The sequence below is a fragment of the Eublepharis macularius genome, chromosome 3 (genome assembly GCF_028583425.1).
Source record: "Eublepharis macularius isolate TG4126 chromosome 3, MPM_Emac_v1.0, whole genome shotgun sequence".
In the NCBI taxonomy this organism is placed as follows: domain Eukaryota; kingdom Metazoa; phylum Chordata; class Lepidosauria; order Squamata; family Eublepharidae; genus Eublepharis; species Eublepharis macularius.
Genome location: NC_072792.1, coordinates 164,629,661 through 164,652,503, shown reverse-complemented (window position 1 = coordinate 164,652,503; position 22,843 = coordinate 164,629,661). Strand labels below are relative to the sequence as shown.

Here is a 22,843-nt window from a genome sequence, read left to right as displayed (position 1 = left end):
GTATTGACTGTTCTTCCTGGGTTGCAGCAGAGAAAAACATTTGATAACAGACAGTACTCGCATCTGTTCTTAATCCCCATCAGAGCTGCTGTTGACTCTGTGGGAACAGAATAAGCTTTGTTTCAAATCCCATTGGGGAGTTGCTGTGCCTCTTCCCTCTCTCTGAGCTTGTGTAGAAACTGACTGACTAATTTATCCTGGAGTCATGCTAAAGAGTCAGCCAGGTATGCTACTGTCATTCGATACATTTAAATGTTTGGCTGTACTTTCTTCCAGAATAAATGACTTAAAAGCAGTTCCTGTCTAAGAAGGTTCAGTTTAACAAGCGTTTAACACTGGCATGAAGCAATCCAAACAGATTCTGGTGAAATAGAACGGCTGGCTCCATTTCATGATGGAATATATATTTTGGATGCACCAAGGGTGAATCACGGGACTGTCGTAGGCTGATCACTAGTAGAGGTTTTGGGCATCGGTTTCGGGACTCTGGAAGATGGTTGTCCCCTAAATACATAGCAGGTGAATCTGGTAATGATACTGCTTCAAAATGAGGAATCTGGCAAAATACGGGTTTCCTTTCCTTTTGGAAGCTCCAGGACAATAGAAAACTGGTGGTGGTTTTCTGTTTTCAGGGAGTTTTAACAAGGTATTCCAAAATGCAGTCATCAACCTCTAGTCAGAAGTGATGCAATCCATTCCAGTCTGCCACTTCATTCCTCTACATGCCATCTTCTGGGTCACGGGGGCAGTTGGAGGGGGTAGTTGTGAATTTCCTGCATTGTGCAGGGGGTTGGACTAGATGACCCTAGAGTCACCTTCCAACCCTATGATTCTATGTTTGAATGGGGTCTTTGTTTCATTTGCACCCAGTTGCACCCAGTTGCAATGGAGCACGGGTGGGCTCCATCTTGTGGGGCTTTTCTGGCCATCCACCACCACCACTACCCTACAGTAGGGTATATGTTGATCAGACTGAGAGAGACACCCATTGCTGGTCTCTGCCCATCTAGTTATTTAATTCACACACAGTCTCACAGGGCATGGAACCCACTTCCCATGTCCTGAGAATCTTCCCTGTTTACTTTTGTATCAATGTAAATTCCTCACGTACCACTTTGCAAGCTGATGCTAAATGCATGTGTGACGAACTCAGTTTTACACGCTGAGATTCCTAGTCAGAGGGTTATGCTTGACAGGTTTCCTCCCCCCTGGTGGCTGGCCTGGAATGGCAGTTGGGGAGGGAATGTTGGGGGAAGCTGTCAGTTGGGAGGGAGAGAGAAACTGCTGAGTGAGAAGAGAGTTGGAGTTTGACCAGTGAGGGTCAGCCAGAAAGTCCTCTGTGTTTTGTGAAGCACTTACAGTCCTAGGACTAAAGTGGGGAAAACCAGCATACACCCCCTACGTAGACTCAATAGATCTGGGAAGTATAGAGGGCCAAGGAAGGAGGAAGAAAGGAGTCTCCCCATCAGTGCCAGGAACAGGATTATAGTTCACAGCTATAACACCTGCCCAGGATCTGGGAAGGGTCTTTCTCTGTGGAGCAACCCTAAGTCTGGAGAGGAGGGAAAAGAGTGCTGTGTTTGTGTTGAAGGATATAAAGTGAAACATCTGTGAAGCAGTGTGTGCCTCTAAAAGCAGCCAGTAACCGAATGTGTTGTGCCTCACACTAGTGAAGTTGTTGTACCCAAACCTTTCTGTCATTACATTTAAACACCTGCCAACCTGCCTTTTAAGTTCAACTTCTGTTAATAAACCTTCAATTACATTTTTGAACCTTCCCAAGCCTCGTGTGCCAGTTTCTGATAAAGGGAAGCACAAACCCCTGATCAGTCCCCTGTTAAGACTCGGCTGGGTAACCAAATTGTAATATTCATCAGGGTGGGACAAAGAAGAACGTTGAAGCTCAATATCAACCACGTTACCAAAGGCTGCCCAGCCCAGTATACAGCTTCATAAGCTTACAGAGGAGGAGGTTTTACTTCAGGGTAGGGGAAGCTCTGTCCAAGCCTGAGTTTGACGTGGGTTTGTGGCAGCATGCTCGGCATATTGAGGAACTATTTCATGTTTTGAGGGCCATTTAATATAGTGAGTTAACCTTGTACCATTGGCTCGTGTCATAGCAGGAGATCAGCACTGTCAGCTGTGATGTCAGGTGAGGAGGGCAGTGAAAGGAAAGTGGGTTCAGACCCTTTGTTCCTTCCAGTCTGATCTACTAGTCTCCAGTACTGCTATCAGCAGTAGGAAAAAAAAGAAGGGGAAGTGCTAAGAATATAAGAAGAGCCATATTGAATGCAAGGATCCATCCATCCCAACAGCCTGCTTCCAGCAGTGGTCAACCAAAAGAAAGACCTCAAGAAGGGCACAAAGGCTGTTTTCTCCCCAGATGCTGGCATTCAGAAGATTTTAACTAGCATGTCCAATAGCTATTGAGAAACCTATCCTCCATGAAATGGTCTGATTCTTTCAAAAAAACTAATGGACATTACCACGTTTTGTGCCAGTGAATTCCTTATTCATTTAAGGGCTTAATGAGATGAATCCAGACCAGACTGACAGTTTCCACCGGTCCTTCCTTCCTGCTGCAGACCCCACTCATTCCTCATGGCCTTGTGGAGGAAAAGCATGTACTCTGCTACTGAGAAAAGACTTTTCCCCAATCAGAAGTGCAGTGCAGAATCTGAATTCAGACACTACTCAACAAGAGGCAATTAGAAATATCTCTGGATCCTTCCATATTTATTAATTTTGGGATTTTGTGTGTTGTCTGCAGTAAGTGGTTCATAAGTTTTAAACAAATGAAACCATAGGAACAACACATCACATTACTGCTATTACAAAACAAACAAACAAACAATCCTCCAAGCCATCCTCCAATAACATGTTTTATGTCCAACATAAAACAATAACTGATCAGGCTAAAAAATATTGATAAAACAGCCCTCAAAGCTTAAAGGAAACCATTAAACGACTCTAAAGAGGGAAACCTCTTAGCTAAAAGCTTGGGTCAAAAGAAATGTTTTCGCCTGGTGACTAAAAGACAGTAACATAGATGTCAGGTAAGCCTCCAGAGGGAGGGCATTTCAAAGGGAGGGAGGGCATCACTACAGAAAAAGCCCTGATACTGGTTGTCACACACTTAAAGATGCTAATTCCCCACTGGGGGCGGGGATCTTCTGCTTCTACCCCCCCTCCCGCTTACCTGGCTGGAGGGGGGGCGAATGTGCCTCCTGGGGCGTGCTCCCAGGGAGTGCGGTGCGATCCCGCGCTCAGCAGAGGCTCGATTCAGGCTTGAATTGGACAAAAATTGGGCTAAATCGGGCAGCTGTGGAGCGCAAGAGTGCTCCTGCGCTCCGCAACAGCCCAATTCAGGACAATATGGCCTGAATTGGGCTGGATTCAGGCCAAATGCCTCCCAATTGGGGCTGAATCGGGCCGCTGCAGAACGCAGCAGTGCTCCTACACCCGAATTGGGCCTGATCCACCCTCCCTGCAGAGCATGGGAGTGCTCCTAGTGCCAGCAAGTGGCCTGTGCAATGATGTCAGTTCTTGGAAGTGATGTCATTGTGCAGGCCAGGAGCACACACTATGAGCACATGCACCACAGCACCAGAGAGGTAAGTGCCATGTCTCCCATCTCCTGCCAGAAGGGTACGGGGACCAGGCAACCCTACATACACTTCACCTTTGCAGGGGGAGGCACGGTTTTATAGGTGGACTGAACGGTATGGGAAGAGGCCAGTATCAGTGCTGCTCATGTAGCACCTGCTTCTAAGTTCATTTTCTATTTACCCTTTTGTGTTGCACAAAAAAGGCTAATTCAGACTTTGTAAATTTGAGAGAATATTGCTGTTTAAACTTTTTTTTCAGATAAAAAGTTTATTAGAAAAGAAAAAGACAATGACAATACATAAATATATATATATAACATTACGTTTTAGCTAGAAAATATTTGTTCCTCTCCATTTCCTTACTTACTTTATATTCAATACTTTATATTCAACATTTTAAAATATTAATTTTCTAATTAGTCTGCTTCCATAAAAACTATTTTGTTTTTCTTAATTGCCAGATACATAGTCAAAAAGGACTTACAATTTTTCCTAAAATTCTAACATTGGTCTGTTATGCATATAGGAAGTTAATTTAGCCATAGATTAGGGTTGCCAGGTCCCCTTACCCTTCCAGTGGGTTGTCTCGCAAACGGGTCCAATTTGGCCCATTTGAGGTCCAAATTGGCCTGCAGTGAACTGTGCGCACTTTATCAGGGCGGTGTGATTACGTCAGTAACATTGTTGTGCCACCACGGGAGTGCACCTGGGAGGCCTGTTCCCCTCCTTTCCCCCCACTAACCAGGTAAATGGGGACAGGGGGGCGAAAGGTGGGAGCGGGGGAACCCCCACCTGTCATGTATGTCTGTACCCTTCCATCCATGTCATTGTTCTAGGAGATGCTAATTGTCAATACTGTGGTTTGATTTCATATTGCAAATGCTATATGCATCGCTTTCGTCTCCCTGCCTGCCTGAGATTCCCAGACTTTTTCCCACTCAAACTTGTGGGTTAGGAAGGAGGGGAATGTTTGAGTATTTAGCCCTGTACTTTCCTTAAGTCCCTATTCCTTTCAAGGAAGCTGTACTGCTTGGAAGCCTTCTTGTTTCTAAGTAAACTATGGACCTGTGTATGGAAATGATCTGATTTCTGAATAAAAAACCATTTAACCAGGAACCTGTGTCTCGATGCAATGGTCCAGAGATCTGTCTGCTATATCCTGTCATCCATAGCCTGACACCACCTGCACCAGGGAATGGTATCCCTACGCATATTCTCACAATTTGTTCATCTACTTACATCTGATCAAGAATCTGCCTTCCATTTTGTTGCAAATACTGCCCTCGTCACCATCACCATATATTTCAAAAGTTTGCTATATACTTTTGTACTATTACTAGGTAAGGTATTTAATAACATATTTTTAGGATTCAGCACAAAGCAAAACTTTAATAAGTTGTGTCTCTTCATGATTTTTTATCCAATATCTTCTTTCCTTCTTACATGTCCACTACATATGATAGAATGTTGCAACCGTACATTAGCATTTCCAGCACCTTCTGCTATAATCCTTATTGCTTCCTGCAAGATCCTTAGGAGTTATACATGATCTAAAAAACATTTTGTACCAATTCTCTCTTAATATTTGGCAGTCTGTAAATTTGATTTCTTTTGTCCCATTTTATCATACAATTTTTAACTTGTTCCGATTCTGTGGCATATTGCAGTAGAAGCTTATATACTTTTCCAAATAAGTGCTAATCTACTGATTAGTTGTTCAAATACTGTTTTCTATCTTAATAAGCCGTCTTCTTTGGACAATTGTTCTTTGAGTTTAATCTTAATACTGCTGTTATTCGGTTGCAAGTCCTATCACTGCAAGGAGTTTTCGATATACATCTATGATGTCTATGCTTACATCTGTGTAAGTTAGAAACATCTCCCCAGCACTACTACGACTGAGAACTAAAATTGATCAGTTACAAAGAAAATATAAGCCAGTGTACCAAGGAGAAGCCTTTGATCCTCTGTCTGCAAAATATTTCTTAAGGGGCTTGTATTAGTATAACTACCTAGATTGGTATTTGTTGCCACCTACTACAAAATGGTATTGATCGTAGGAAATGATCCGTTAATAGATTTCTTTTCAGCATTGTCTCTGAACTCATTTTATAAGCTGATGCGGGGAGGGCGGAATATAAATGTAATAAATTAAATTAAATTAATTAAATTAAGTTGCTCAAATTACGAAGTGTGTTGGCTAGAGATAAACCTAAGCAACCAAGTCAGGTTGTCTGTCATTAAAAAGGAACACAGCAATAGCGTGGCTGGGTGCTTTTTGTCTTGAAATGCATCATCTGTAGGAGTGCGAGAGATAATTTTGCTATGCTGGGTTCAGCCAAAGTGCAGACTGATTGGGACTGCAAATTGCAAAGTCACTGGCTCTTTCTCATTTATGGAAGCAATTTGTCCCTCAATTCATGCAATTTAAACAGAAGTCCTTTCCTGTGATGAGCAGGTCTTCCTGGAGCAATTATTGATTTAACAACGGCTGCTTCCCCCCCCCCCCCCGCCCTGCAAATACTATCTGTAGTTCATCGATATACTGTTAATCCACTATCCCATACGAATTTGGGAAATGCTGTTGTAACTTTCAATTTCTCTTCTCGTAAACACTCTCCTGCAGGTTGCTACACCCAGGGAAACAACACATAAGTGATACTTTCCGGGGTCAGACCTCCCTAATCTTACAAAGAAGGCTGTATTGATTCCTGGAACCCAAGGGCTTCTGTGATGCTTTAGTTGTTACGCAGTTGCCTGTATAGCCATGGTAGACAGGTGATTGAGTCCTTGAGAGGGGAACAGAGGAAAAGGTCTCATGAAGCATCCACATCCCCTTCCCTAACTTTTTGCATTACCCTTGTTTCTTTAGAGGTTTTTGGGTAACAGCCTTTGAAGGGGAAACGTAAGGGAGAGAACAACACATTATGTTCCTCAGGTAGCCTTCTCCTGGTGGTACTCTTAGTGAGCATAACCCAATTAACAACAGTGAGGTTATGGGCATTCACTATAGGGAGTGAATGCCCATGGGGAGCCAATTTGGTGTAGTGGTTAAGAGTGGTGGAACGCTAATCTGGAGAACTGGGTTTGATTCCCCACTCCTCCACGTGAAGCCAGCTGGGGGACCCTGAGTCAGTCACAGCTCTTCCACAGCTCTCTCAGCCTCACCCACCTCACAGGGTGTATGTTGTGGGGATAATAATGATATACTTTGTAAACCGCTCTGAGTGGGCGTTAAATTTTTCTGAAGGGCAGTGTATAAATTGAATGTTGTTGTTGTTATAGTTAGGTCCATTCATATGGAATGGCCTACCAGAGTGACTGCCGGGGTTGTTTTCACGTAGCACATTCAGGAAATTGTGTCAGACTGTCCAGTGCAGGGGAAATCATTTTCAGGCTTGTTTTTAATTGTGTGTCGGCTTTCATTGCCTTTATTGTGTTTTACTGTGTTGGTGCATGGGTTTAACTTGTTAGCAGCTTATACTGTTTTGTCGTTGCAGCTTTTGGTGTTTTGTTAGCTGCCTTGTGCCTGTGAAAGTAAGGCAGGGCATAAATATATTTTAAATAAATAAACAAATGTGCACCAAGAGTATTTCCTTTTTCATGAAAAATCCACAAAATCCACTTTGTTTGTTTGTTTGTTTGTTTGTTTGTTTGTTTGTTTGTTTGTTTGTTTGTTTGTTTGTTTGTTTGTTTGTTTGTTTGTTTGTTTGAAACACCTCTTGGGGGAAGTTTGAAGAACAATTGGAGGATTCTGGAAGCAGTAGGTGGGAAATTTGTGGGATGGTAAAATTATGGGTATGAAATATTACTATTGTCTGTCAAGGATTATATATTTATTACCAGTTGAAAGGAATTGATTAAATTTTTCAAACTGCAGGAAAAGACACACTGTTTTTATATGTGGTTGAAGGTGTATTTTAGAATAATACTTTTGGATCAAACATCCTTCTAATTTTTTAATGAAAAAATATATTATCAACATTTAGGGTGATTCCGTTTTATGATAAATGTATTTGTTGATTAAAGTGCAGATGGCCAGTTTCTGTATTTGTGAGTGCTGCTATGTTCCTCAGACAATAGCTCAGGGCCCCGAAATGTGGTTTGTCGCACAAACTGTTGGCATGTACATCTGGGCATAGGCAGGGCATTACATTCAAAATCCACAAGAAAGATGAAATTTTAAAGTGGGAGATACCTGGTTTCTATATCTTTTTTTAAAAAATCTTTTGCTTCTCACTGTAACTACAGTCCAACTAGTTAGTATATTTTGACTAAGATTTGATTGGATCAACAGGCACCATAAAAACATTTCAGGGCAGGATATGGCCCATGGACTACCAGTTGGCCATTATTATCTTTAATATATTAAGAAAAACTCTTCTTGTCATGCATATGTGTGGATATTTTTTATGGTATGTGTAGTGTAAATCTGTGTACTTATTTCGCTGAATCCATGTAGAATTGCACAGTAGTTCCTTTCTGTTCTAAGAGTTTAAAGCTCCTGGGCATGCTACCATTACAAACAAGGACGCTGATTTTGGCTTAGTGCCTGGACGTATTCATTCATGAAAACTCTGTTTAAAATACAACTTTCAATTACATTCTTCCGGCAGGGCAGATATGCCTGCACACTTTCTGCTCCGGTTCCTTAACCTTCAAAGAGATTTTTTATGGGTCAGTGGTGTTCAGTATAGAGAAATGAGGAATACAAATTCCTGCGCCCACTCTCGTTCTCGTGACTTAAGGAAAAAAGATTAAATGATATTTACTGTGTCAAGCGCCTTAGGAGCTAGGTTTTGTGTCTTTGCTCCTGCTTGAGTAGGGGACTATCCACACTGATCGTTTTGTTTAAATAATCATGAAAAAGGAAAAACACACACAGAGTGAGTCTGACCACCAAAGCACTGTGTTCTTTTTCTTGCAGCGTATAATTGTAAACCTTGGAAATGGAAGCAGTATTGCTGAAGTCACTGTACAGGAATTTTAGGAATGTGTAGGTAATAGACATTTGGTAAAGGAACTTTAATGAACAAGGGAAAACTTAAAATACAGCCTCCCTACTCACTCATATACTCAGACACATATGCACGCCAAATACCTTGCTAAGCTAATATTACAAGCCTTGCTGATTTTCACCCATGGATTCTCGATGGGGCAGTTTTTTATCCTGATTCAAAAATGCGCCACATCAGCAGACAAGTACTTTACAGCCTGATATACCAACTACAGCAGAACCAGTGTTGTGTAGTGATGGACAAACTCATCTGGCCTTGCCTTAGTTTCCCTTCACTTTTATGAGCTTTCTTTTCAAGGGATGGGGGACGGAAATCGTCTCTGAACACTCACAAGTAGAGATTAGGTTAGGGTTGCCAGCCAGGTCCCCTTACCCTCTGCAGCAGGCCAATGCTGGCCCATTTGGGGCTGAATCAGGCCCATTTGGGGCTGAAATTAGCCTGCTGTGGAGTGCAAGAGCACTGCAGAGCAGCGTGATGGGTCCTAGAGTGCTCCTGCGCTCTGCAGCAGGCCGATTTTGGCCCGTTTCAGACTGAAATTAGCCTACTGCAGCACACGGGAATGTGCTGCGCCACCCAGGAGCGTGCCCTGGAAAGCATGTTCCCCCACCTTTTCCCCTTCCAGCCAGGTATGCAGGGGTAGGGCGGAAGGTTGGGGGGTTCTCTGCCCCCAGCGGGGGACTGGCAACCCTAGGATAGGCCCATGCCTGCTCCCCTGCCATCCCCTTCTGAGATACCCAAAAACTTAACTTTGAGAAGGGGGGGGGGGTCTCTAGTGGCAAACAGAGTGGGGGAAAGTTAGAACTTTCTCAGGGTCTCCTTAATTAGGTCACACTCAAGAACATCATTAGCTGGGCATAGGATTAGTAATTTCCTATCTCTCAGGAACTGAATTGAAAGGCAGAATTCCAGATCTCATATTTTCATTTCTTCTACATTGGAAGAGGCAACTAATGTAAAGATGCCAGGCATAAGAGTAAAATTGTGAATGTAATTGTAAAAAGTTAATATAATACTAAATATTATGGATTCCACAAGGCAAAGGTAGTGTATAAATAAAATAAATAAGTGTTCCTAGTAAGGAGAAATGGCTGGAATGAAAATATTTCTCAGACGTGCAGCTTGAATTCTTTATGGTTCTGTTTCTCGATTTGCCATCTCCTGTCAGAAAACTCTGTACTGTATTGCGTGCCAATAATAAATTGTGAACTTGCCAATAAAATGGCTGAGTGACACACTGTGTATCTCCCGGACTCATTTTTTAAACTCCATATAGGCACGGTTTGCAGAGTTTAATTGATTTGAAGAGTAATTACTTACATGTTAGCATCTCTTCTTCCCTAGTTTAGCAGGACAGCTTTAAGCACTGAGTATCTAAATGTCTTCAATGGTTCATTTGGTATGTTAAGTACTTGCGAAGATGATAATAATGAATAAAGGGAGCACGCGTCCATGAAAGCTTATATTAAAACAGAAACCTGTTAGCCTTTGAAATGCCACTAGACTCCTGTTTGTTCTGCTTCAGCTACTAGTGAAGCAGGATTATATCCCACAATGATCACTGAAAGAAATCAAGGTGCAAGCACTAAAATTTAATTACTATGAAATAACTGCAGTTCTGGGAACAAGCGTAATGATTTTTTTCCACTTTAAATATTTATAAGGCTATTTTTAAAAAGGCGTTCTTCCTCACAAATGCAGAATTCTGGGACAGATGGCATGACTATTTAGATTTCCTATCTAGACAGTTGATTAGTAATAATAAATACAGTGGGGGAGCTGTGTTGGTCTGTAGTAGAAGAGCAAGATTCCGGACCAATAAAGAGCAACTAGATTTCCAGGGATTGAGCTTTTGAGAGTCAAAGCTTAGGCTTTGACTTTTGAAAGGTCATATCCTGGAAATATAAATATAGTCAGAGAAGTAAAGTAGTTGAGCTTAGTAGAGCTTAGTTGAGTACAGTAGAGCTTAAACAACCAAGTTTATCTGGATCGGGGCATTACTTTGCAATACTGAGCCTGCTAACTCAGAAGAGAGTCAGTGGGGCTGCTTTGTTGATTTGATTACTTCTGGCATAAGTGATAAGTGAACAAGATTTTCTTATGTAACCAAGCCCAAACTATATGTTTATGTTTTAACCCAACTCCTGTTCCCTGCAGCCACACAGCAGCTGCAGGGAATGGCTTCTTTAAAAAAAAGGAGTGCCCAAAGAGGCTGTCTCAGAATGCCACCTTAGAAGAAGAAAGGGCTTCTGCCCCCCCCCCCCAAGCCATTTTTCCTATGCAAAAACAGCACGGGGAGGGGGGTTGTTTTCCCATTTTTGCTGCTTCATGTGCATGTGCACAAACACTCCATGTAGAACAGCAAAAATGGGGATGTACTCTGCCCTATACTGTTTTGTATGAAAAAATGGCTTGGTAGGGAAGGCAGGAACTCCCCCCCGCCAATGGCATTCTGAGCCCATTTGGGCTCTCCTTTTTTAAAAAGAAGCAATTCCTTGCAGCTGCTGTGAGGCTGCAGGGAACCGAGTTGGGTCTGGGTAACCTGGACCCAACAAATGTAAAACACGAATATGTAGTTTGGCCCTCAGACAACTACAGATCAAGTTCTCTGAGAAGGTGGTTGTTTTAAATGTGCTCTGTTCTATATTTCAGATCCAGAACGCTAATGACGTTTTAATTGCGCCACTGGAGAAGTTTCGTAAAGAACAGATAGGGGCAGCAAAAGTAAGTTAATGAATTTTATAATTTTATAGTATACTTACTCCTTCCCCTCAGCCAAGCTGTGCCACACAACCTAACATCAGGAGGCCACAGGTTTGATCAGGAAGTTAAATTCTTGCTGTCCTTGGTATGGCTTCAGTGCCTGCTGCAAGAATCATGCCAATTTCAGTCCAGGGGAAACAAGAACAGATCTGATATAACCAGCCTGTATGCAGGTACTCACCTGTGGTGAGCAGGTGTTGCCTTCAGTTGACCAGACTTGGAAATGTTTGTGAATGGTAAGATTTGGGTTATGGCTCTCTTTAGGATGTTGGTGGACTGCAAATGACTACCATAGGCATGTTTGGTCTTCCAGACCAATAAAGATTGTTGTGGGAAGTAACTTTGGGAACTTACTTACATGATAAAGTGTTCATGTTGTATACGAGCATGTAATAGCAGAAGAGAAGTTTTACTTAACACAGGTCAGTTTGCACAAGAGCTGCTATAAGATCAAGTGCTAATTTTTTATTCTGATCATTGAAACTCTGTACAAAAACTAATATGCGAAGGATTGTTGTAATTAATCATTAGTTCAGTTTGGAAGCAAGATATAATCTGATCAAAGGTGATGATTATTTGGCAAGAGGGTGTTGATGGAATATTTTGTGCTACGTCTTTTGCATGTTGATACACAAGGTAGAAAATGGTCAAGTTGACTTGGTGCAATGTTCATTGTGATGACTTTCTTGTGTTTTCATTTGCACAAGAGCTCTTGTTGAGTGGAAATCGCCTGTGTGATCCAATAGTTTGTAAAGAATGGTTGAGGATGCTGTGGAAGTTTAGGAAAAACTTCCTGTTTGAAGCAGGATAGAGAGTATGGTTTGCTGTAAAAAGAGACCCTTCCTAGCATACAGGTAATAATAGGAAAAGGAAACAGATTAGGAGTTCAGGATGAGCAGAAAAGGCAAAAAGAAAGCTGGTTGAAAGAAGGCTAGGAGAAGAACCTCAAGCAGCTTGTTACACAGTCCTCTGAGAAATGCAGATTTGTGTGAGCTGTTTTGTGTATCGCTTTGTTTTAATTTGGTTTTTCTTTTGCCTATAAAAACCTGCTTGAAGGACAGGTCTGTCAGTGGCTCTGAGCCAGTCAATTCTTAGAAATCTCCATATGCAGAGGCAGTATATCTGAGTACCGCATTCTGAGTGCAAACAAGGGGGGGCTTGTGAGCTTCCCGGGGGTATCTGGTTGGGTCCTGTAGGAAAGAATGTTGGATGAACCTTGGTCTGAACTACTGAGGCCAACAGTCTGAAAACAATTGTGGTCTTGCTGTGTTGGAGAGGAATATGAGTCTAACAAAACAATATCAGCTGCAGGCAAAAACAGAGATTATTTTGGAAGAAAAATGTTCATGAAGGTACAAGGAAAAGACTGAGACTGCTAGCTGGGAAGAGCTGAGAGCAGGCCACAAGCACATTCCTAATGTGAACTTAGCTGCCTTCCTGCAGGGGGGAAGTGACCATTTCATGCCCTTCTGTTCAGATGTTTGTATGCATCACTCCTATCTACAAACGGAGGCAGTGCTGGACCTGGCTTTCTACTGGGCTGTAAATCAACCATTTTCAATCTGGGATAGAAGACTTCCTTATTCCAGGGACTCGCCATTTCCTTTTACCAAATGCACCTGTGCAAGCTGAGTTTGTTATCTTCTGCTTCAGTGGTGGCACCTTCTCCAGAGATGTCTTTAGTGTTACTATGAGAGTTATGTATGACCTCATTCCCTGACATTTTGTGGTTGTCTCTGCCTCTTATGGCAGCCATTTTGTGGTTGGCTCTGCCTTGCAGAACAGCTGTTTTGTACTTGTGCGTGCCACCCTGTATCAGAATTCTAAAAGTGCCTGCAGGCTCAAAAAAATTGAGGATCCCTGAACTAGGGAGCACAATAAAGTCCAATACAAATACAGGAGCTCTGTTACAACTAGAGATGGGCATGAACAGCAATACGAACAAAAAATAGCCACGAACAGCCCAATCTGCTGTTCACGAACAAGCTGTTTGTGAGGCCCCATTCTAAACGAACAGGTGGTAATTGCAAGCATTGTTCGTTGCTGTTTGTCTTGCTGTTCGTCAAGCCAGACAGTCTGGCACCTACAATCGATTCCCTTGGCAACTTAGGCAGGGATTGTCTGAACTCTGTCTGAACTCCTGCTGTTGCCCTGGAAACCCCAATCTAAGCCCAATTTAGCTTGATAGGCAGGTCTTCCTTTCAAGAATGGAGCTCCAAATTTCTTACAAGGAAGCAAAGAGCAGAGGGGAGGGGGGCTCCCAGCTCTGGCTTAGTTTGCAGACAGTGGAGAGAGAGAGACAATTGCTGTTGGCATTTTGATAGAGAGAGTGCATTGGAGCTTGAATTTTCTTTGTGTGTGGTGGGATAGGGATCTACCCCTTCAAGTTCCAGAGCTGCTGCCAGGCTCTGGGGCCAAGCTATTATTTATTATTGGTATCTTTCATGGTGCCTGCTCAGGTAAGGTTTCTGGGAGTGGTGCGGTAGGGATCTTGACCAAACTTGGATGATGGCTGGAGGAGAGCCTGCTCGCCCCCACGAACATCCAACCATGAACATGTTCATGAACAGGGCCATGTTCTTGGTTGTTCGTGAGTCCCTGTTCGTGGATGGCAACGAACAACTAACATCATGTTCGGGGGGTTTTCTGTTCATGCCCATCTCTAGTTACAACCACACCTCTGTGGAAAAAGTTATCTGAAGGTACATATTCTAAAAAATGCTGCTTAAAAAGCTGATTGCAAGACTCTCTGAAGTAACATGATGCACCCCCCCCCACCCGTTATTAGGACAATGAGCGGCACAATTTTTGCTCCCCCTGTTTCTCTTCTAATATTTTCTGGATAGACTCTAGGTTAACTAGTTTAACCTTTTGATACTCATGTTTCCTACCTTATTGAGTGGAACTTGTTGTTTAACCTTTATATCAAAATCTGCATATACAAGGGTATATTACGACTCTTGGGGAGAAGGCTTCTAGCCTGACCTTTTCTGTTTCATGTGTAGAATGGCTCGTGCAAGGAATTTTGGGGCTGCTTTCAGTCAAATAATTTTCCATGAAATTTCTGAGAGAGGTCAAGATCAGTGAGATGTCACTATACCCATGTTATTTGATGCTGACCAGCAATTCTTACTGAAGGAGCCTTAATCTTATTCCGAAGTGCCAGTTGGTGACTGATAGGCATATGTGAAAGCTGCTGTGTCTCAAGCTTATACCATTGATTAGTACAGGCTTCTAGGACTAGCTATAAATTTACAAGGATGCCATGAGATGTCTCCCCACCCCTAATCTTAGATCCTCCTTAAACTCAAGCTGCCAAAGATAGAGATCTTGTGAACGCAAAGCAATTTCTCTGTTCCTGACTATCTGTGCAGACATGGTATTACTTCCTGATCCTGACTAGAGATCCTTTGTTACTGGTGATTCGTTAGCAGGAAGTGCTTGCCCTTTTGGTTTGTTTTAGAGGTGGGCACGAACAGCAATATGAACAAAGAAAAGCCATGAACAGCCCAACCAGCTGTTTGCGAGCAAGCTGTTTGTGAGGCTCCATTCCCGGCGAACATGTGTTCGTTCCAAGCCCTCTTCATGGTGTTCGTCAGCCCTTTGTAAAGCCAGACAGTCTGGCGCCTTTCAATCAGTTCCCCTGGCAACATAAGCATGGACTGTCTGAACTTTGTCTGAACTCCTGGCTTTCCTTCTGGCTTGTGTAACCCCTCAAAATAGCTTCCAGCAGACAGTCCAGTTTTTGCCACTGTGAAGAGAAAATGACATGAAAGGGATCATCAAGTTCAGCTAAGTCCCAAGGGGGCTGTACTGGCTCCCACGAACCTCCAACTACGAATATGTTCGTGAACATGTCATGTCCGTCAATGTTTGTGAATCCCTGTTCGTGGATGGCAACGAACAATGAACATCGTGTTCAGGTTTTTTTTCCTGTTCGTGCCCACCTCTAATCCTGACTACTGCCTTCTGGCTTCTCATATGACCAGGAAGTGCAGGAAGAGACAGAACATGTGAGCGATGCTTCTTTTTGAACTTCATTTGGATGGTGTGCAGGGAAAGAGAGACGCATATGTTGTTGCTGCAGGAACAGTTCATGCATCTCTACATAGTGGAGTTTCCCCTTTCCAGTAAGTGTGTGTCCAGCACAGCACTGCATGCACACACACATCTACTTTGTGTGCGCATGTAGTTTTGCAACCAAGCTCTGAATTAGGTATCTGGAAGGAGAGAGCATGTTGGTGTTGCATAATTGTTTAGTAGATCATTCAGGCGACACTGCGGTGCGCAGGGAAGCAGCAGTTTGACTTGGAGAACTGTTATGATGTGGTTTCAGATATGGGAAAGGAAACCTCCCTAGTCATAAACTTTTCAGTGATGCAAACACCTCTTGCTCCCGAGATATTCATAGCCTGAAGGCTCTCTAGCACGTCTTCCCTGGAATCTACCCCTGTTAATATTTAATAGATATTCTGTCATTGCTTTGCCATCTTGGCAGGAGGGGGATGTTTTAAAATGTTAACTTTGAAATATAAACTTTAATAACTTAATACTCATAAGAAATGCAGGGCTTATTTTGTTAGGCTAGCAAAATGAAATTACTTCTGAAAGCAAAAATGTGCAAGGCCAGGGTTGTACCTTGCATCTGACTGGGTTGTACCTTACAGTTTAACTAAAGATAGCACCCGTAATAGCAAGTGAGCTTTCTTCCATTTCTCATTATAAAATTTTCTCTAGAATGAAATGTCAAGGCCCAAAGTTGAAGTGGCTTTAGAATATTGAAATAATTTAAAACCAAGTCTAGTCTGTTGTTGTTTTATTACTAACCATATAATCCATTTGAGAAATCAAAGCTGTGCTTGGAAAATGCCATAGGATTCTTACTGTGATAATGGACAGAGCAGCCACTGGGGCCTCAGACAAAGATTTCTGTGCCCACCTGCCACTCAGACCTAACTAAAACATCATATGGAAGCCAAATCACATGACTAGCCCAGCTCCATGAGCTCTCCAACATGCGAAGAGCCCTGGAATTTTATCCTCCTTGGAACTCCTGGCAATAGAAAATATAAGTGAGGGACCCGCAAGGACTTGTGGGGGGAATCTCATTTCCCATCTCCCTCCATGTCCTATTTCCCTTTTCTGGCCCCTCCATAGGCTCTCCTCATTTTCCTGATTCCTTCTCTCCTTCCCACCCACATTTACCTGCCCCGTCCTCACCTTTCCTCCTCCCCCTGGCATAGGGTAGCCAGGTCCCCTTACCCTCTTGGTGGGAGGAGGGGCAACCAGCACTCACTGTGGATGTCTTTTTGTGCGTGCTATGCACTTGTACGCTCCTGGAAGGGGCACGATGATGTCACTTCCGGAAATGACGTCATTGCTCCTGGAGGCAGGCATGCTGCCACACTTCACAGGGGCTGATTTGGGCCCCTGTGAAGCGTGGGAGTGTGCTAGCCACCAGGCACAATGGTGTCCCTTCCAGAAGTGATGTCATTTTTGAAAGTGCTGTCATTGTGATCAGTGGGAGGGGTTTTTGACTCCTGGGCCCGTTCCCGAGGACTTTTTCCCCCACTGGCCAGGTGAGTGATGGCAGGGGGCAAAGACTAAGAGGGAGAGATCCCCTGCCTTCACCGGGGGACTGGCAACCCTACCCCAGCAACCCCTTCACTATGGTTCAGGTGCGTGGTGCCAGTTACATGGTGGGGAACCTACAAGGACTTGCAAAGGAGGTTTCTCCACTTTTCCCTGTATCCCTTTCCCCACACATCCTCTTTCCCTCTTCCTGGCAGCCTTCATCTGCTCACTTTTCACTAAATCCTTCTCTCCTTCAAACTAAACAACTTAACTTTTATCTGCCCCCATCTTCACCTATAACCATTATTTATTTAATTCATCTACATATCGCCTTTCTCCAAATGGGGACTCAATGCAGCTTACATCATTCTCTTTGCCTCCTCTTTATCCTCACAACAACCCTGTGAGGTAGGAATCACTGAGAGTGTATGACTGGATCAAAGTTACCCAGTGAGCTTTCAAAGCAGACTGGTGATTCGAACCTGGGCCTCCCACTTCCTAGTCTGGCTTTAGGTTGGGGAGCTGCTGTTGCACAGTAGCAAGCAGCCAGGGCTGAGTTAGTCATGAAAGTCTTGTGGTATCAAGTCACCTGGTGTTTGCTTCTGGGCCTGGCCCTGATGAGTCCACTTGCAAAAGCCAAATCAGCTCTGGAAAGGGTCTTGTCTCCTCCCCCAGCATTTTACTGACAGAAACCAAGCCTGGAATACTGGCTAAACTGTTATGATTGTCTAGCAATAGCAACTGACAGCATTGGTTAAAACTACAGGTACCCCATTTATCATTTGGAGATTTTTAAAAACCTGATGTACTTTTTAGATTTCATATTTTTCTGCAAAACCAGGGCATTTTTCAGGTGTGTAGGAAGATCTGTCTTGTCCATTCATGCTCAGTCTCTAAATTTAAGTATTAAATTTGGCTCTTAATATATAAGATAATGAGATAGACTGAAGCGCAAAACATAATTTGCAAGGTAATAGCAGTTTTGCCAATTTACAACCCAAATAAGTTCAACCTGAGATAAAGGGGGAGCAGAGGATCCCCCACCTACACTTGGAAGGGGGCCTGGCCACCTTACCATCCATCCATCCATCCATCCAGCCAGCCAGCCAGCCAGCCAGCCAGCCAGCCACACAATATGTGGCATCCAATAAACAATGCAATTGGACTAAGATTACAGAATTAGAAAACAATGCAGCCAAACACTAAGGTATGACATATAATGCAGAAAGTGGATTACAAAAGTAAAAGATGGTGCAGTAATACATACAATAAACATCTCAACAGACTCCAGTTCATTCCCTTTTAACAGCCTTCTCCTGACCTATTACTATACTAGTATACTGTTTCCTGGGAGCAGTGTGAATAAATGTTTGTACACATGAACTGTCTCATGTGTGACAGAGAGCAAAAGGAAATTGGGCACAAAAAACTTTGTGCTTGTGCTCACGTGTTTGTCCCAAATGCAGCACTCTGTTTGCCTTGCAGTTGCCAACACAAAAGGAAAGACACCTTTATGCAAAGACACCCCTACGCAAAGTCACCAATTGGAGGGCTGCTGGGAAGGTAAAGCCTTTGACCTCATAAGAACAAGGCAAATGAAGAAAGATCAGCCTGACCCCACCAAATTTAAATATCTGTGAGAAGCCCACCTTTTTCCTGCCACGTCAAGTTGCTCTTGCGCCACTTCTGTTCAAATGTGTGTCTGTTCTTTATTTTGATGGTAAGCTTGCCTACAGAGCCTTTATTAAAATTTGTGCAGAGTATAGTGGCCTTGATCCTCTAGATCAAAATACTACCTGTCGACCAACATCTCCTGCCACCTAGGCACACTAATCAAGTGCACTAAACCAACAATGTTTGAGTGTACTTATTTATACTCCTGTGTGTTTCATGCTTTCCTTTTTCTGTGTTATGTTTAGTTTTTTTTGTTTTGCTTTTTTAAATATAACAGAGGTCCATCCTTGGAGGTTACTCAGACCAGGCTTACGTTGGGTCGCTTGGCAATGTATTCCCTCTGAGTCACGGCGGGTGGAGAGCGGGGGAGAGTGACCTCTATCGTTTATTGCACAAACCATTGGAAAAGTGGAGTGAGCTAAGTGGGAAAGGATTCCAAGCACGAAGTCATTTGCCTTATTTGGTCAATGTGGTTTGCTGGTCCCCAGCTGGTAATGTTGTTGAGATCATGGATTACCATGTTGTCTGCTTTTAGGCCAAGCTCTTGTGGCTCGTTCTTATCCCGTTCTGTGGAGCATTTAGCAATATTTGTTCAAGTGCTCCTTGGCCTTTTATTTCAGTCTCTATCAGATCAAAGAAGATGAAGACGCAAACGAAGATATTTTTAAAGAAGTAAAAAAAAAAAGCCTTCTCTTCTTTTCTCCCCCCACCCTCTAACTCTTGACATCCCATCTCTTGCTCTGCCAAAATGATGGATTTAATTGTTTGTTCAGCTCTGTGGCTATAATAATGCTACTTAGCATTTATATAACACTTTAATGCTAGATAAAAATTTGTCTTGTAAGTCTTGTAGCAGCCCTGTAAAACAGGTCAGTATCATTGGGGGTGGGTTCTTAGATGTGGCTTTCCCCCTAGTGAGTTCATGGCCATGCAGTGGGAGATGCTAGGGACTTTCCAGTGGGTAGTTCAGATTGAAAACACATGGGCATTATAATGCTTAGGAAGGTTGGAAGGTAAATCGCCCTTCCTGCCTGACTATCGATCAACTGAGAAGCCTAGTTCAAGCACATTTAACACTGTTGTTCTGTTTTTCACACCTACACACTAAGTGAGAGGCTGGGGGGGATGTCTCGGCAGCATAATCCTAATGGTTTTACACCCGGCTAAGTTCCTGACCTTCAGTGGATTTAGAAGAAGGGTGTGACTCTGCTTAGGATAGTTTCAGGTGGCTTTCCGTGTTGGTCTGTGGTAGAAGAGCAAGATTCGGTCCATCTGCTTAAGATGACACCAGAAGTCACATGTGTGAACTGTCTAAGATTCTTAGCCATCATGTTTCACCAGCTACCCTGAGTATGGTGAACATCATCAATGTATATACAAAAAAACACAGCATCCACATCTCCTGGCACTAGGGTTGCCAGCTCCAAGTTGGGAAATTCCTGGAGATCTAGGGGGTGAAACCTGGAGAAACCTGGAGAAAGTTGGGTTTGGAGAGGGAAAAGACCTTGGCATGGCATAATTCGATAGAGTCCACCCCCCCGCCCCAAAGTAGCCATTTTCTCCAGGTGAACTGATCTCTGTGACCTGGAGACCAGTTGTAATTCCAGGAGATCTCCAGCCACCGCCTGGAGGCTGGCAACCCTACCTGGCACAGATACCCAGCCTACATGACCCTTTCCCTTGGGCTTATATCCAGGCATCACCATGTGGGATTGGGCCACAGCCATAAGACAAAGAATGTTAAGACTATTAAAAGGGTGAGTGAGAGGGGGGAAAGTTCCTTATATCTTGACTTGCTGCTTCATCAACTTTGAGCTGAAGTGTCTTTGCTGTAAAGGTTCACATGGTTGCAGCATCATAGAATACTGCGCAAGGAACCTTAAGGCTTTGGTGGCTAGTGGGGATTAGTGTCAAAACGTCAGGAGGGGATCAAATTCTGAGAGCTGCCTGTTTCCGTTCCAATACGCCCCTTTTGGTTTTGTTTCTCTTTTGTGAGAAATAAACAGTAGAATCTTTATTTCGCTACCAGTTTCTCGTTTCTCACAGCAAACGTTTTTCATCAAAATGCATTTTTTTCAAAAAAATTTACGTCATATGCATACAGATGGAGTAAATGAATCCTCAGCAACAGCTGCAAAAAATGAGACGGACCAAACCCCAGTGGCAGTGACAGCATATGGAATAAAAAGAAAATGAAAACAGTCATTTCACATAGATAATGTCTTTTGAAAAAAGGCTCCATTCTCACTTTACCACATTTTATGTCAAATTGGGTTTTATTATTTTAATTTTATGCGGCGAGTATTCTTTTCAGTGTACCCAAATCATAGGAAAGAAGCAACAGTCTAGTATGGGGGCGGGGGGCAGACCTTCACTGAATGCAAAGGTGCCTTGAAGAAAATATTCACAATACAAAATCAGTGTGAGGTAACCTCATTTTAAATGGTTCTCACCATGTCTGGCTTTTGTTCAACAAAATCACCATGTGAAGCTGACATGTGAGAATCACACCACGGTGAGCTGACCACATTAAAAAGTTAGTGTGTGAACTGAGAGTGTGCACAGATTGCCCCCCTCTCAGCGTTGACCTTCAGAGTGGAGTTCAGGTCTGAGCATGGCTTCTTCATGCCATAGAGATAACTGGAATGTTCTGAATGTAAGCACATTTGCGGGGGAGGGGGGATTCCAAGCATCACAATTGTTTGTGTACGTACAAGAAGGAGGCACTTGGAAGGTTCTCTGGATTAGTGACAGAAGATCCCAAGTTCTGGCATGACCAGGTCAAACGATCAGATAGTAGATGATTTTTAAGACCCTGGAAACCCCTGTCTGAAACCCTGGGAGCAACTGCCAGTCTGAGTAGACAATACTGATTGTAACGTACTACTACCACTACTACTAATAATAACATTCGATTTATATACCGCCCTTCAGGACAACTTAATGCCCACTCAGAGCGGTTTACAAAGTGTTATTATTACCCCACAACAATCACCCTGTGAGATGGGTGGGGCTGAGAGAGCTCCAGAGAACTGTGACTCACCCAAGGTCACCCAGCTGGCTTCAAGTGGAGGAGTGGGGAATCAAATCCAGCTCTCCAGATTAGAGTCCCGTGCTCTTAACCACTACACCAAACTGGCTCCCAGTTTGGTCTGACTCAGTATAAAGCTGCTTTATGTGTTACATTCACAAGAACTGTTGTTGCCCAGGGTATTATGTGTGTGAGGAAGTTCCCTAAAGATAAGGTCAAAAGTCTGATCGGTTGTGGAACAGATGGCAAAATTGAGGCTTCCTTCTACCAAGTGTCTCAGCTTTCAGTATTGACCTTTTTCTTAGCATCATGCCTGTGGTTACCTGGGAATCCGGCAATGGATAGCGCCTGCGCATCTTATGCTAATCCTGGACCGACGCTGTCCAACTTGTGTTGGATAGATGCAGTTTACAGTTCTGTCAGGGAATTCCAAATCTCTGGACTGGGTGAAGGGCAGTGTTGAAGCAATGTGCCCAGTACTCAATGCAGAGGGACTGCAATATGTATATTTGTTTGTCATGGCGCCAAAATGGATGGGTGTAGAAGCGGTAGCCAAGACACAGCTAGAATCTGCCAATTACTTCTCTGCCTATGTGAGCCAAGGGCTGCACGGCCCTGATTAACCTTTGGCACAATTCACTTTTTCCCATTTGTAAACAGGAAGACAGTTGTAAACAATGTGATGCACGAACATTTTATGTTCTCATAAAATGGCCCTGACATTCCAGCTAGGAAGGGCTCTGAGCTCTGATGTTACTTGATGCTTGCCTGGGAAAATTTGTTTTAGCTGATGTTGTTTTTTAATGGATGTTGGTGTCTTTATTTGATGTCAGCCAAGTTGAATGTTAGCTGAGGAGGAGAATAAAACGTGTAAATAAACAGAAATGTGTAATAGTTTCCATTGTTACTGTTTTAGCTCTTTAAAAAACCCCACGTGTCGGTGAAAAGAACAGCTGAAATCATCAAGGGAAGGGAGCACCGTATGAGGACAGGCTAAAAGAATTTCAGTTTTTTCGTTTAGCAAAATGATGACCGAATGAATTGTTGTGTGGCAGATTTATGAAATGATTAATTGTGTTTAGAGAGTGGATAAAGGAAGATTTTTTGTCATTTATCAAACAAAGGATAGGTGGTCTGCTTGGGCGGAGAGCCCAAAATCACTAAGAGGGGGTACCTTG

General features: G+C 43.2%; 1 protein-coding gene across 1 annotated transcript in view; it reads left to right on the top strand.

The window, feature by feature from the left end:
- ARHGAP42 (Rho GTPase activating protein 42) overlaps positions 1-22,843 on the top strand; it is a 202,375-nt gene that overhangs the window by 82,578 nt on the left and 96,954 nt on the right. The window contains exon 4 of the mRNA XM_054973588.1: positions 11,276-11,347. Coding sequence (XP_054829563.1) covers positions 11,276-11,347 — 72 coding nt within the window. The remainder of the gene's footprint in view (positions 1-11,275; positions 11,348-22,843) is intronic.